Raw genomic sequence first — 15,778 nt, 5'->3', positions numbered from 1 at the left:
CGTGTGATGTTATTGATCGTGTTTCCCTATATTAGGGAACACACGATCAATGACAGCGCCACAGTGAAGAATGGGGAAGTCGTGTTTACACACAGCTCTCTCCGTTCTTCAGCTCCGGGGACCGATCGCGGGACTCCAGCGGCGCTCGGGTCTGCAGAGCTTTGGACCGGGTCCAGTGCATGCGCCGGCGGCAGGCGCGCGACCCCACGGCTGGGCTTAAAGGGCCACGTACAGGTACGTGGATGTGCCCAGCCGTGCCATTCTGCCGACGTATATCGGTGTGAAGGGGTCCTTAAGTGGTTAAAGCCCTCTGCATCTTCAAAAGACCAAGCTTTACATTTAATGCAGAACTCCAGGTACAAAACTTTCATTTATAAATAATTCTTGATAACCACAAAGGATATACACTCACCGGACACATTATGAGGTACACCTTGCTAGTACCGTGTTGGACCCCCTTTTGACTTCAGAACTGCCTTAATTCTTCATGGTATAGATTCAACAAGGTGTTGGACAGTGGCGGTGCGTCCATAGAGGGGGCAGGAGCGCCGCCCCCTCTCTCCTGCACCCGTCAATCTCCAAAAGATTGATTCAAGCAATGCATGAATCTATCTATTGTCGCCGCTGCCGCCCCCTATTCAGGTATCCGGCCCATTGTTGAGCGCCGGGCCATCTGAATTACAGCGGTGGGGGTGTTTTGGAAGTGCCTGATTATTGCAATAGGCTTCCTGATTAAAGCCTGTGGGCTCTAATAGGCTTCCAAATTGTTAAACAGCGGGCGCGCTGCTGTGCGTTCCCTGTTTAAACAGTGCTGTGTTAGGGAAATCGCTTCTCTAACACTGACCTGCCTCTCAGCCAATCAGGTGCACCGGGTCTGGTTACCGGTCACCTGATTGGCTGAAGCGACAGGCGCTGTGATTGGACGCCTGTCGTCCAATCATAGCATCTCTGACATGAAGCGGACGGGAGAAGACATCGAGGACTCGGAGGGAGCGTGGAGGAGGACGGCACTGATCCGGAAAGCAGTCTGCCCATTCTCCTCTGACATCAACAAGGCATTTTCCGCCACAAAACTACCGCTCACTGGATATTTTCTCTTTTTTGGACCATTCTCTGTAAACCCGAGAGATGGTTGTGTGTGAAAATCCCAGTAGATCAGCAGTTTTTGAAATACTCAGACCAGCCCGTCTGGCACCAACAACCTGGCCACATTCAAAGTCACTTAAATTCCCTTTCTTCCCCATTCTGATGCTCAGTTTGAACTTCATCGGGTCATCTTCACCACGTCAATATGTCTAAATGTATTGAGATGCTACTATGTGATTGGCTGATTAGCAATTTGTGTTACCAAGCAATTCACCACGTGTACCTACTAAAGTGACCGGTGAGTGTACATCTACTTTGTGGACACCAAAACCCACATATTACCCTGTAAAAGTAGCAGTGATATCATCACTTTGCTCTACATAGGCTGTGCAGAGAGCAGAGGGTGGGGAGAGGAACCTTGCAGGCTCCACCCACTACAGGCTGCCTGCAGAATCTACAGCAGGGGGCGGAGACAAGACCAGTCATCCTGCACAAGGAAACAGAGCAGCAGTAAATGGTCCTTATTGCAGGAAGCTCCTACATAGAGGGAAAGTCTCCAACTTTAACCACTTAAGGACCGCCTCCTGCATATGTACATCGGCAGAATGGCACGGCTGGGCACATGTACGTACAGGTACGTCCTGTACTAGTACCCAGCCGCGGGTCGCGAGCGTGCGCCCGCGGTGCACTCCCGCGACCCGGTCCGAAGCTCCGTGACCGTGATCGGTCCCTGGAGCTGAAGAACGGGGAGAGCATGTGTGTAAACATGGCTTCCTCGTTCTTCACTGTGGCGTCTGCATCGATCGTGTCATCCCTGTTATAGGGGGACACAATCGATGATGTCACTCCTACAGCCACACCCCCCTACAGTTGTAAACACACTTCAGGGAAGTGTCCGCAATAATGTCGCAGTCACGAAAAAAATCGCTGATCGCCGCCATTAGTAGTAAAAAAAAATAATAATAATAAAAATGCAATAAAACTATCCCCTATTTTGTAAACGCTATAAATTTTGCGCAAACCAACTGATAAAGCTTATTGCGATTTTTTTTTACCAAAAATAGGTAGAAGAATACGTATCGGCCTAAACTGAGGAAAAATATTTTTTTTTATATATTTTCGGGGGATATTTATTATAGCAAAAAGTTAGAAATATTGCATTTTTTTCAAAATTGTCGCTCTATTTTTGTTTATAGCACAAAAAATAAAAATCGCAGAGGTGATCAAATACCACCAAAAGAAAGCTATATTTGTGGGAAAAAAAGGACGCCAATTTTGTTTGGGAGCCACGTCGCATGACCGCGCAATTGTCAGTTAAAGCGACGCAGTGCCGAATCGCAAAAAGGGGCCAGGTCCTTTACCTGCATTTTGGTCCGGGTCTTAAGTGGTTAAAGATGTGGAAGGAATACACAAAGCACTCCAAGATTCAAGCAACACACATCACAAATGTATTTTGACAGTTTTTGTTTATCCTGGAGTTCAACCTTCATTAACTGGTCATGAAGGAAATAATAGGTTGATGGCTGTGGTCTCTCATGCTCATCCTCTGCTTCCTTCTTTGTAGTGCCGAACAATAATTGTGGTTTACACCTTCATGTCACAATGCAAGTCTATGAATCCGCTGATATAAGCCGGCCATACACAGATCAAAATTCAGCAGGAATCAGCCGAAATTCAATCTAATCTATGGACAGGCTGATTGTACACAAGTTAATCCATCAATCACACAACCAAGTCCAACCAGCCTGCCAGGTTTTTGGCATGCGATTACTGGTGGCGGCTATAGCCACTAGCAGTAATCACTGTGTTTTGCCAGCAGCGAACACTCCCCTCGCCAAACCCCACCAGCAAAACACAATAGCACTGAAGGAAGCATCCCCCATCAACACTGACTGTATTGATAGGGGAATCGAGCGATTTTCTTTCCTATAACCATGGCGGAAGGAAAGAAAATAGAGTTGTCTATGGGCTGCCTTAGACTGGTCATAGATGATCGTTTTCTTTCTAACAGCCTGCTGTCTGAATGGATTCCCCCATCCACCCAAGTGAGGTAGATGGAGGAATCCTCCCTGCTGTGCAACCGTATTTGATCATTGGATCGACTTCTATCGAGCACATGGATCGAAATCCTGACAGTTCCTGCTGAATGATCTACAGTCAGCTTTACTGGGACAGAGGGACCTGTTCTGTGCAATGGTTTTGCACAGAGCATCCCCGATCTTTTTCTTCTGGGGTCCCCCACCGGCACTTCTGGCTCCTCCTCTTCTGTAACCCCGAACTTCCAGCCGTACAGTTAAAGAGCCTTTTAGCCGACCCGGCGAACTGTAGGACAACTTGAGTTGTGGATTCCTCCTTAATAAGTTCACCAGGCCTATCCCGAGACAAAAGCCTTTCCGCTTGGTCTCCTCCAGGGCAGGTCCTCCCCTGGTTTCCTTTCTTAAGTGTAGCTTCCTTCGCTTAGATCAGGGGTCTCCAAACTTTCTAAACAAAGGGCCAGTTTACTGTCCTTCAGAGTTTAGGGGGGCCGAACTGTGGCTAATGGGAGTAGAAAATATCCCAGCGTCAGTGGAAGTAATAGTGCCCCATTGTTGGTATGAGTGGAACGAATAGTGCCCTATTGTTGGTATCGGTGGAAGAAATAGTGCCCTATTATTGGTATCGGTGGAAGGAATAGTGCCCCATTGTTGGTATCAGTGGAAGGAATAGTGCCCTATTGTTGGTATCAGTGGAACGAATAGTGCCCTTTTGTTGGTATCGGTGGAACGAATAGTGCCCTATTGTTGGTATCGGTGGAAGGAATAATGCCCTATTGTTGGTATCAGTGGAAGGAATAGTGCCCTATTGTTGGTATCGGTGGAAGGAATAGTGCCCCATTGTTGGTATCAGTGGAAGGAATAGTGCCCTATTGTTGGTATCAGTGGAACGAATAATGCCCTTTTGTTGGTATCGGTGGAACGAATAGTGCCCTATTGTTGGTATCGGTGGAAGGAATAATGCCCTATTGTTGGTATCAGTGGAAGGAATAGTGCCCTATTGTTGGTATCGGTGGAAGGAATAGTGCCCTATTGTTGGTATCAGTGGAAGGAATAGTGCCCTATTGTTGGTATCGGTGGAAGGAATAGTGCCCTATTGTTGGTATCCCCCCCATGTTGGTATCAATGGAAGGAATAGTGACCTATTGTTGGTATCAGTGGAATGAATAGTGCCCTATTGTTGGTATCAGTGGAAGTAATAGCGCCCCATTGTTGGTGTCAGTGGAAGGAATAGTGCCTTATTGTTGGTATCGGTGGAAGGAATAGTGCCCTATTGTTGGTATCCCCCCCATGTTGGTATCAATGGAAGGAATAGTGACCTATTGTTGGTATCAGTGGAATGAATAGTGCCCTATTGTTGGTATCAGTGGAAGGAATAGTGCCCCATTGTTGGTGTCAGTGGAAGGAATAGTGCCTCATCACTGGTATTTGTGGGAGGAATAGAATAGTGCTCCACCACCGGTGTCAGTTGTTGATGGACTAGTGCTCCAAGGGCCAGATAGAGGCAAACAAAGGGCCACATCTGGCCTTAGTGCCGCAGTTTGGAGACCACTAGCTTTGATGTACAGCTTGGGATCTCTCTTGATTCGTAGGCCCCAGTTAGCATAACTGGGCCTACTGGTAGAGATGCAGCCTCAGGCCAACATGGTCCCGGGGATGGAAATCACACAACACATACCTCGTGCCAGGAGGGCCACGAGGCGAAGGACCCCAAAATATGGCGTCTGCCCTTAAGTATGCCTCCCCGGCATGCACAGCGAGGCACCACTCCCACTGGGCTGTTCCCGAGGAAAGACACCCAATAGTCTATGACCTTCAGGCTTTAGAACCACTTTAAGCATAAGCCCCTTAAATAAACACGCATAATCTGATAACATCGCACTCACCTTCAGAGTGGAGGAGGATTCGTTGATTGAGCTCTTCTTTCTCTTCCTTTAGGTGGCTGTTCTCATCTTCTAGTTCAGAGATTCGCTGGATGAAGTGATGTAAAGAAGAGAGACATCAGTCACTTATTAAGCTGAAGCTAAGTATCTGACAGTGTTACTAGTTAGAAGCGATATGGACAAAGATGGCAATAAAATCTGAGAGAGGTTTTAACCTTCTTCTGCTCTATCCAAAACAATAAAAAAATGATTGGCTGGAGCTTTTTCACACCAAAAGTGTACTGTCTGTTTTGTGTATGTTGGCTGAACGTCCAATAGCTCTGAATCAGTAGAAAACATTTAAGCGAACACTCACAAGTAAAAAGTACTGCTCATCCCAAGCTCGTTCCAAGCCAAAAAAAAAACATTTTTCCAAGACCAATCACCAATGCCCTAAACAGTCCCCGCAAACTCTTCAAGTTGGTCAGTCAGACCATGAACCCAGCTTGTCTTGAAGCCCCCAATTCTGATACCCAAGAATTTTGCAATGAATTATCGGATCATTTCGTTAACAAAATCGAAAGGATCCGTGAAAGCATTCAGCAAAACAGTACCCCTCTCAATCCCCCCCTCAGTCGCCCGCCCAATCCCCACAGGAATCAGGCCCAATCAACAATGTTTACTCTAAAACCCATCTCCCTCGAGGCCACAAAAAATATCATCAGCGCCCTGCGAAATAGCACAGCGCCTAACGATATCATCCCCCACCAAACTGCTGAAAGAATGTGTCGATATTTTGGCACCACCCATCAAGCAGCTGATTAACCAGTCTTTCAGGGAAGGCATTGTGCCCACCTTGTTGAAACAAGGTATAATCAAACCCATCTTAAAGAAACCCACCCTTGACCCCAAAAAACCTGAACACCGTCGTCCCATAACAGGCCTGAACATTTTCTCCAAGGTAATGGAGAAAGTGGTGGTACAACAGCTGCAACAGCATTTAGACACCCATAATTTGCTCGATCCTTATCAATCGGGTTTTCGTCCAGGGTACGGGACGGAAACAGCACTGCTCAAAATATGGGATGATGCTCTTGAGGCCGCAGACGAAGGCGAACCTTGTCTTCTAGTATTGTTGGACCTTAGCGCAGCTTTTGATACGGTAGACCACAATGTACTACTGAAGCGGCTTGGTGAGGTAGCCAAAGTCGCGGAATGTGACTTATCCTGGTTCTCCTCTTTTTTGGAAAACCGATCACAAGTAGTGAAACTGGGTCCGTTCACTTCAGAAAAACGCACGGTGTCATGCGGAGTCCCTCAAGGATCCCCCCTGTCGCCGGGGGTGTTTAATATCTACCTCCGCCCTCTTTTTGAAATCATCAGCAGCCAAAAGCTGCTCTACCACTCTTATGCGGATGATACACAATTGTATTTCCGCATCTGCAACAAAAAGAAACATCATGTCAATCTAGAGAAATGTCTCTCTTTGATAGAGAACTGGATGACAAAGAGTTATCTCAAACTCAACGGTTCGAAAACAGAACTTCTCCTGTTTCACGCCAATCGGAAGAATCAACTAGCAACAACCTGGATACCTCCGCCCATTCTAGGAAAAATCGTCACCCCTAGCACCAAAGTCACAAGTCTCTGAGTTTTCTTCGACACCTACATGACAATGGATGCACAAATAGGGTCAGTAGTCAGCGGATCGCACCATCTGCTACGCCTACTACGCAGACTGATTCCATTTATTCCTAAAGAGGACATAGCAGTCGTGGTGGGAACAATTGTTAACTCCAGGCTGGACTATGCAAATGCCCTCTACCTCGGACTCCCAAAGTACCAAATCACACGCCTGCAGGTCGTTCAGAATACGGCCGTGCGACTGGTGACTGGGAAAAAAACATGGGAATCAATCTCCCCATCACTGAGAAGCCTTCACTGGCTACCAGTGAAAGACAAAATCACTTTCAAAGCACTCTGTCTAACGCATAAATGTATTTGGGGAAATGCCCCCCAATATCTATGCGAAAAAATAAAAGCCTACAACTCCAATCGCGTGTTGCGATCCTCCAACCAAAATCTACTCCAAATCCCCAAAACCAGATACAAGTCCAAAGGAGAAAGAAGATTTGCTGTCCAAGGCCCTCGACTTTGGAATACTTTACCAACCTCCATTCGGTTGAAGGAGAACCACTTGGCCTTTAGGAGAAAGATCAAAACCCACCTCTTTTGAGCTCAAAGGAGAAATGGTCAAACAAGCGCCCAGAGGCGATTCAGTTCGCATGTGCAGCGCTATATAAGTTTTTCACTCACTCACTCATCCCCTTTCTCCCCTTAACAAATTTTCAAAAAGGGAGTGGGTGCCTTTTTATGGCAGGTACCACTTCCTCCATTCTTGCCTAGAGGAGAATTATGCCAGCTTGGCCCCCAAACTTGCCCCCCCACCTCCCTCCTGGGACATGTCAGAGGCTGTGGGACCAGTCTTAAAGCACTACTGGGTCTCACGCATGGGAGGTGGGGAGCCAGGAATTCATAGACCGCTTCTAAATCCAAGATGGCAGCACGATAGAGCCAACACCAGGCAAAGAACCAATACTGCAGAAATGTCTGTTTCTTAAAAGTATTATAGATTCTGACTTTTATTTTTAAACAAGAGTGAAGTTCCTCTTTAAAGAATAACAATAGGCAAAACTTTTTTTTCCCATTTAGGATAGAGTAAAATGGAGGGTTATAACCCCTGTTAGATTGTCCCATTGCGGAGATTCCCCTTCACTTTCTGTCCCATAGCCAAACAGGAAGTGAGAGGAAAACCCTGCAAATTAAAGCGGTTCTCCACCCTAAAGTGAAGATGCTGATCGGAACCCTCCCCCCTCCGGTGTCACATTTGACACCTTTCAGGGGGGAGGGGGGTGCAGATACCTGTCTAAAGACAGGTATTTGCACCCACTTCCGGCCCGGCATTCACGGGCAAAAGACGGGCATTGCGTCACATCCCGTCGCCCGCCCCCCCCCCCGTTGTGTGCCGGGAACACTCGGCTCCCAGCACACAGCGGGAGCCAACCGGCGGGCGTGGCGCGACTCGCGCATGCGCCGTAGGGAACCGGGCAGTGAAGCCGCAGCGCTTCACTTCCTGGTTCCCTCAGCGTGGATGGAGGGGGGAGCAGCAGAGAGACAAGAGATCGCTCGTGCTCTGCTGCGGACGGCGCTGGACTCCAGGACAGGTAAGTGTCCTTATATTAAAAGTCAGCAGCTGCAGTATTTGTAGCTGCTGGCTTTTAATATTTTTTTGGGGTGGAACATCCGCTTTAAGGGAATTTTTTGTGGACCCCCAGGTCCCCATTGGAAAATTTCCCCTCTTACCTCTTCCTGGGGACAACCCAAAATTTGGAATTTTCTTTTACTTTCACTTTTAATAATTAATGGTAAACAGGTGAATCTCCCTAGTAGGGGACACACCGAATGCAGTAAATGGTGATGGGCATCATTCAAACAGGAAAACTGAGGGCATCTTGTAGTGGAGTAGAAGTACTGCAGGGGACAACTCAAGATTTAAGATGGTTTTTGCTACCTAAAATACTTTCTTATTTTTAAGCTCAATTAGAGGCCCATCAGAAAAAGCTAATAAAATTGTTTAACATCACATCCTCGCTGGCTTGGAACGCTACGTGAACAAGCTACAAGTAAGGGTGTGACAGTTCACTGGCCCAGCTAGCCTCAATTTTATTGTTTAAATACCATTCCTTAACAAGAGCGATTTCAAGTAAAAAAAAAAAAAAAAGGGACAGGTCGATATAATGTGGCCATTCAACCAGTGTTTTTGCCCTTGGAACCTGTTACCAGGCTATGGTTATGGTCAAGAATTTACAGCTGTTGAGAAGACAGCTTGAATGACTTTAGTGATCTTTGAGGATAAATTATTCCACAGTGTTTGAAGCTACAAAGATCAGTGAAAACTTTTTTTTTTAAAGCTCAAATACCAACTGTTAAGAATATGTAAATACCTGAATACCCATAGCCTGGCGCAGGTTCGCTTTAAGTGCTAAATCTTCTCTCAGTCACTATGTCTCCATCAACCCAACCACCCCTCTAACTTGAAATCCTTTTAATAAACACATTGGCCCAGATTCAGGTACATTTGCGCTTTATTTGCGGAGGCACAGGGCAACGATTTTGCCCTGCGCCCCCGCAAATATTTTGCGCTGCCCTCGATTCACGGAGCAGTAGCTCCGTAAATTGCGAGGGCGCGCCGGCAAAATTGCCCGGCGTAAGCGTGCGCAATGTAAATGATCCCGCCGGGGGCGGGAATCATTTAAATTAGGCGCGCTCCCTCGCCGAGCGTAGAGCGCATGCTCTGTCGGGAAACTTTCCCGACGTACATTGCGGCAAATGACGTCGCAAGGACGTCATTTGCTTCAAAGTGAACGTGAATGGCGTCCAGCGCCATTCACGATTCACTTACGCAAACGACGTAGATTTTAAATATCGCAACGCGGGAACGTGGGTATCCTATAGCATTGGCTGCGCCTGCTATTAGGATGTGTAACCTTACGCGAAACCCGACGTACGCAAACTACGTAATTTGCGTATGCAGGGCTCGCGCAACGTTGTGAATCGGTGTTAGTATGCAATTTGCATACTATACACAGATCACAATGGGAGCGCCCCCTAGCGGCCAACGCAAGAATGCAGCCTAAAATCTGCGTGGCATAAGAGCCAAATCTTTTTTGAGATAGTCCCTTTGGAGTTCCTTTCACAGTACCTCCCAATTTTATTTGGTGTACCTCAAGCTTCGTACACACGACCGGTTTTCCCGGTAGGAAAACTGCCAGTGGAGCTTTTGGCCGGAAAATCCCGGCCGTGTGTATGCTCCCTAGCAGTTTTCCCGCCAGGAAAACAGACGGGAATCCCGACGGGAAATTAGAGAACCCTACTCTCTATTTTCTCGTCAGGTTTCCCGGCAGAGTGTTTCCTGCCGAGAAAACCGGTCGTCTGTATGGGTGAAAAACCGCACATGCTCGATAACACTTCGACGTATGCCCGGTAGCATACACGGTTAGTGTGGGGTGTAGCAAGATGGCGGCAACGGCATTGAATGTGACAAGACACCGGCTCGTCGTAGTCGATGATGTCACTGCGTTCTTACCATTCAAAAGAACGGACGGATTTTGTGTGGCCGTGCGTATACACAGATTTTCAAGTCAACCCTGCCAGGAATCCCGTCGGGGGGAAAAAAAACTTTGGTATTCCCGACGGGAATCCTGGCAGGCTTGACTTGAAAATCTGTGTATACACATGGCCACACAAAATTCCCGGCCGTGTGCAGGGCCGCCATCAGGGGGGTACAGGCAGAACACCTGTAAGGGGCCCGGAGGTCCCCAGGGGCCCTAGATGGCAACCCCCCCCTTTTTTATTCATTTAATATTTTTTTTAATATATTTTTATTTTATTTTTTTATTAAAGGGCCAATTTTTTTTTTTTTTTTTAGAGGTCCGGATGACAACCTCCCTTTTTTCTTATTTATTTATAAAAAAAAATTTTTATATATTTTTGTATTTATTTTATTTTTTATATATATATATATTTTTTTTTATATTATTTTATTTATCTTTTTATTTCTTTTTTATAAAAAAAGGGCCCCATGTGGCAAACTCCCTTTTTTTTTTAATAAATGTTATATATATATATATTTTTTTTATTAAAGGGCCCAGAGGTCCCCTTCTTTTTTTATAAATGTTTATTTTTATATATTTATTTTTATTTATTTTTTATTAAAGGGCCCAGAGTTTTTTTTTTTTTTTTACTAAAGGGCCCAGGGCCTCAGATGGCAACCCCCCTTTTTTTTTAAAAAAATATATTTTTTCTATTTCTTTTTATTAAAAGGGACCAGAGGTCCCCAGATGGCTACCCCCTTTTTTTATATATATATATATATATATATATATATATATATATATATATATATATATATTTTTGTAAAAGGCCCCCCCGCTTCTCAATTCGCGGCAGCCCCCCGCTTCTCAATTTCAGGCGGCAGCACCCCCCCCCCCCCGGTTTCCCCAATTTCAGGCGGCAGCACCCCCCCGATTCCTGATGGCGGCCCTGGCCGTGTGTACAGGGCTTTACAGTTTGAAGAGCCATGCTATAGGGAATAGAAGAGTTACCTGCTGTAGCTGCTGCTTCTCGCTCATATAGGAGTCCTCTACAATCTTCCTCTCATCTCTGCTGCTTTCCAGTTCAGCCCTCAGAGCCTCGATCTCCTCCTGCAGACTGGCCAGTTGGTTATCATCCTGCTGGTTCTGCCGTTGTCTCTCCAGCTCCTTCTGCAGCTTCTCCACCTCTGTTGAGCGAGAGGTCGTCACTGTCACTAGCTGCTCCTTCAGGTCCTTGTAGTCTTTGTTCTGGAGGAAACAGACAGGGATCATTGCACATCAATGACAAGCCGAGGATTTTTATAGCAACTGTTGTAACCTGCAACTCCCCTCCCACACCTCAGAGCATTAACACAACACCTTTACCGCTCACACCTTACACATGTATTATATTGTGTTTATCAAAGTGTGGACATGTGGGATTCCTGCGACAACAGGAGTAAAACTGTCTCACTGGGCTTCAAGGAAACCTGCAATTGTTTACTAGCTGTCTCTAGCATCACTGGTCCAACACAAGCAAGTTGGGTCAGAAAAAAGTCACAACCCCCTATGTAAATACTTTTCTGAAGTACTAAAAGAAATGTGTTAGGCATGACAACCACGCAACAAGTGGTCTCAAAAGAAGGAGTCAGAAACTGCATATTTCCTGCAGTAAGTGTTAAAGTGTATCCTACTCTACTAAAAAAAAGGTTTTTGATTCCGGTATAATTTAAAGCAACCATGCTCAACCAGGAATCTGTGGAACCCTAGGATTCCTCCAGAGATTGTTAGGGGCTGATTGACCTCCTATCTGATGGTGCTTGCATAGCTCCAGGGCCGACCCTAGGTGGCAAAACCAGCAGCTGACCCAATTTTCATTTTTAGTTGTTTGTAAGTTTGGTTGTCCAATCGCCACTGTAAGAGCTGCATTCTTCCTACTAACTACCGATGTAAGTGATTTGTTCCCTACCGACATTGGAGGAATTGGGTTCCCGATACCAGAAAATTGTTTTAGAGTTTCCTCAGAGGTAAAAAAGTTCAGAAAGGTTGCTTTAGGGGTGCCCAACCAGTGGCCCGCGGAGCCCTCTGATGTGGCCCGCGACCTCCTGCTCTGGGATGGAATACAATATAATACTGGGCCAGATTCTCAAAAGAGTTGCGACGGTGTATCTCAGGAAACACCGTCGTATCTCTGTTTTTGGCCCCGGGTATCTATGCAAGTGATTCCTAGAATAATTTTCGCATAGATACGGCCAAGATCCGACAGGTGTAAGTCACTTACACAGTCGGATCTTAGATGTAATTCGACGCTGGCCGCTAGGTGGCGTTTACGTTCAGTTCTCATTTGACTATGCAAATGAGCCTGATACGCCGATTCCCGAACGAATTTGCACCGCGTAATCGTCGTTTACGTTGTTAGCGTAAGGTTACCCCTGCTATATGAGGGGTAACCTTACGCCAGTCCGCCGTATGCCATGTTAAGTATGGCGTCGGGTCAGCGTCGTCTTTTTCCGTTGGTTACGTCGTTTTGCTAAGTCGTCCGTGAATACGACTTTACGTCAATGACGCTCACGTCGGTGTCATTGACGTTTTCCGTTGTGAGCTGGAGCATGCGCACTGGGCTTTTTTTTAGCCCGGCGCATGCGCAGTTCGATCGGCGCGGGAGCGCACTTTATTTGAATACAAGCTGCCCCCTTTGAATTACGCGGCCATACGCCGGGCCATTTACACTACGCCGCCGCAAATTACGGAGCAGGTGCTTGGAGAATACGGCACTTGCTCCAGTAAGTTGCGGTGGCGTGGTGTAAATGGCTTACACTACGCCAACGCCGAATCTTAGAGAATCTGGCCCACTGTTATTAAAGGTACGTTTATTACTAAGTATATAGGCATATCTGTTCTGCAGTGGTTACTGGGCTGCTTTTAAACCGATTACCTGCACTGAGCCGTAGACTTCTATTACCTGTGAGTTTGGTGTGCTTTCTGAAAGTGCATCACACCTACAGGATATGATGGAAATCTTTGCAAAAGTGCAACTAACCTGAAGGAAAGCCACAGGAGAACTGTGCTGCACTCGTGGTGTGGGTAAACAACCATGCATCAGTGTGAAAGCAGCCTTACGCCCCTTTCACATAGTCAGCCCGACCCAATCGCACCCACCATTCACCTCTAAGGCCCCGTACACACGGTCGAACATGTCCGCTGAAACTGGTCCGCGGACCAGTTTCCGCGGACATGTCCGACCGTGTGTCTGGCCTAGCGGACAGGTTTCCAGTGGACAAAAGTTTCTTAGCAAGCTAAGAAACTTGTCCGCTGGAAACATGTCCGTCGGACATGTCCGATGGTTAGTACACCTAATCGGACATGTCCGCTGGTTATGATGTGTAACCAGCGTCCCGAAATCCAGTGCATGCGTCAAATTGATTCGACGCATGCGTGGAAGCATTGCACTTCCATGTTTGAGAACGTCGGTGTCTTCTACGTCACCGCGTTCTCTGTCCGCTGGGATTTTGGTCTGATGGTGTGTACACACATCAGACCAAAAGCTCCCAGGAGACATGTCCGATGAAAACGGTCCGCGGACCGTTTTCATCGGACATGTCTCCTCGTGTGTACGGGGCCTAAGGAGTGGCAGATGTAAATGGACTTGTGTCTGTTTACAAATGCCTACCTCTAATCTGATCCACTAAAAAAAAATATAAAGTAGAGTGGGCTCTATAGAGTAGAGTGGGCTGCCATCCACCCGCTCTGCTCATTGTGGCCCACAACCAAGTCGCTTAAAGCGGGGGTTCACTCTATACGGTGCGCACCAACGTTCGGCTTCTTTCGGCAACTCGTGACGAGCAGTATGCGGACGGTCGGAAGCCTGTCAATCAATTAGGAACGCCCAGTCCCGCAGAAGACATACCCGGAAGCGGCGGTGAAAATACGGTATGTATGGGAAAAAGAAAAAACAGCCGATTGCCACTCTTCAAAAGGTTGGGCACCCCTGCTTTAAAGTGACCCTCTGATGGTTAAAATACTATAAAAAGGCAGCCAAAAGGTCCCTGCAATGAAAAAAAAAAATCTATTGTACTTGCCTATCCGGTGGGCCATGTCTTCTATCTCCCCTCCATTCCAGCGCTAAAGCCTTTTGCCAGGCTCTTCAGCATTCATGCAGTGTTGAATGCCTGGGCTCTCCTTCCGCAGGCATGACAACCCCTATGACACTACAGTACACTGTTGTGACATAGGGGTCATAAGAAAGAACCACACAACAATGAACACGTGCATCCGACACTCCTGGAAGTATTGAATGCCAAAGAGGTTGATCGAAGACATGGCCCACCAGAGAGGTCAGAATAATGTCTCCTCTTTTCCAATATTATTGGTTATATTGGTTATATATTGGTTATATTCCAAAAAAGATCACAGACTATTTCAGATTGTTCATTACAAAGCTGTCAGTACAATTAGAAACAACAATAGGAGTAGAGGTGAGCAATACATTTGTAACGTCCCAAAGGTCAAAAATAAGATAGTATCACACCCAAGACTCCGGGCTATTCGTTGATTTACAGTAGCCTGTTGTATTACTAGTAATTAGCGGCTGTCTGAGTATGAAGGAACCAAAGTGCCACAACAAGGCCAGCTATGGTAACCTTCCGTCCAGAAAACAATGGACACAAGTGCACAACTCGGATGCACGCTAAATGCAAAAAGACGCAGTCCTCCAAGGAACCCGGTTAGTAAATTCAGTAGTCCGCAGGGTCTTAAAGTGATACTATGGGTTCATTTATTTAATTTTTTTAAATAACAAACATGTCATACTTACCTCTACTGTGCAGCTTGTTTTGAACAACTGACCCCGATCGGCCTCTTCTGCGGTCCCACCGCGGCTCTTACTCGCAATAGATAACCCCGCTCTGGGAAGCTTTATCCCGAGGGGGTTACCTTGCGAGCGCGCTTCCGTGTCATACACTCGGCGTCCATAGCCGCTGAGTGTATGACTCGGCCCTGTCCCCGCGTCATTGGATTTGATTGACAGCAGCGGGAGGCCAATGGCTGCGCTGCTATCAATCTATCCAATGAAGAGCTGAGAAGCCGTGGGGAGATCGATGCGGGATCGCGCCCACAGAGATTCGGGGCTCAGGTAAGTAAAACAGGGGGGCTGGGGGGCCAGGCACAGCAAGGTATTTTTTCACCTTAACCCCCGGACCATATTGCTGTTCAAAGACCAGAGCACTTTTTGCTATACGGCACTGCGTTGCTTTAACTGACAATTGCGCGGTCGCGCGACGTGGCTCCCAAACAAAATTGGCGTCCTTTTTTTCCCACAAATAGAGCTTTCTTTTGGTGGTATTTGATCACCTCTGCGGTTTTTATTTTTTGCGCTATAAACAAAAATAGAGCGACAATTTTGAAAAAAAATTATATTTTTTACTTTTTACTATAATAAATATCCCCCAAAAATATAAAAAAAAATGTTTTTTTTCCTCAGTTTAGGCCGATACGTATTCTTCTACATATTTTTCGTAAAAAAAAAAAAACGCAATAAGCGTTTATTGATTGGTTTGCGCAAAAGTTATAGCATTTACAAAATAGGGGGTAGTTTTTTGGCATTTTTATTAATATTTTTTTTTTACTAGTAATGGCGGCGATCTGCGGCACTGCGGCATTATGGCGG

At 46.4% G+C, this 15,778-nt stretch overlaps 1 protein-coding gene across 2 annotated transcripts in view; it reads right to left on the bottom strand.

Annotated features, from left to right (window-relative positions):
• MYO5B (myosin VB) overlaps positions 1 to 15,778 on the bottom strand; it is a 414,634-nt gene that overhangs the window by 70,096 nt on the left and 328,760 nt on the right. For both annotated transcript variants that reach the window (XM_040336856.1, XM_040336864.1), the window contains exons 22-23: positions 11,146 to 11,382; positions 5,006 to 5,090 (exon numbers count right to left, since the gene is read on the bottom strand). In XM_040336856.1, coding sequence (XP_040192790.1) covers positions 5,006 to 5,090; positions 11,146 to 11,382 — 322 coding nt within the window. The remainder of the gene's footprint in view (positions 1 to 5,005; positions 5,091 to 11,145; positions 11,383 to 15,778) is intronic.

The sequence above is a fragment of the Rana temporaria genome, chromosome 1, assembly GCF_905171775.1.
Source record: "Rana temporaria chromosome 1, aRanTem1.1, whole genome shotgun sequence".
Classification (NCBI taxonomy): Eukaryota; Metazoa; Chordata; class Amphibia; order Anura; family Ranidae; genus Rana; species Rana temporaria.
This window is presented reverse-complemented; position numbering and strand designations above follow the sequence as displayed.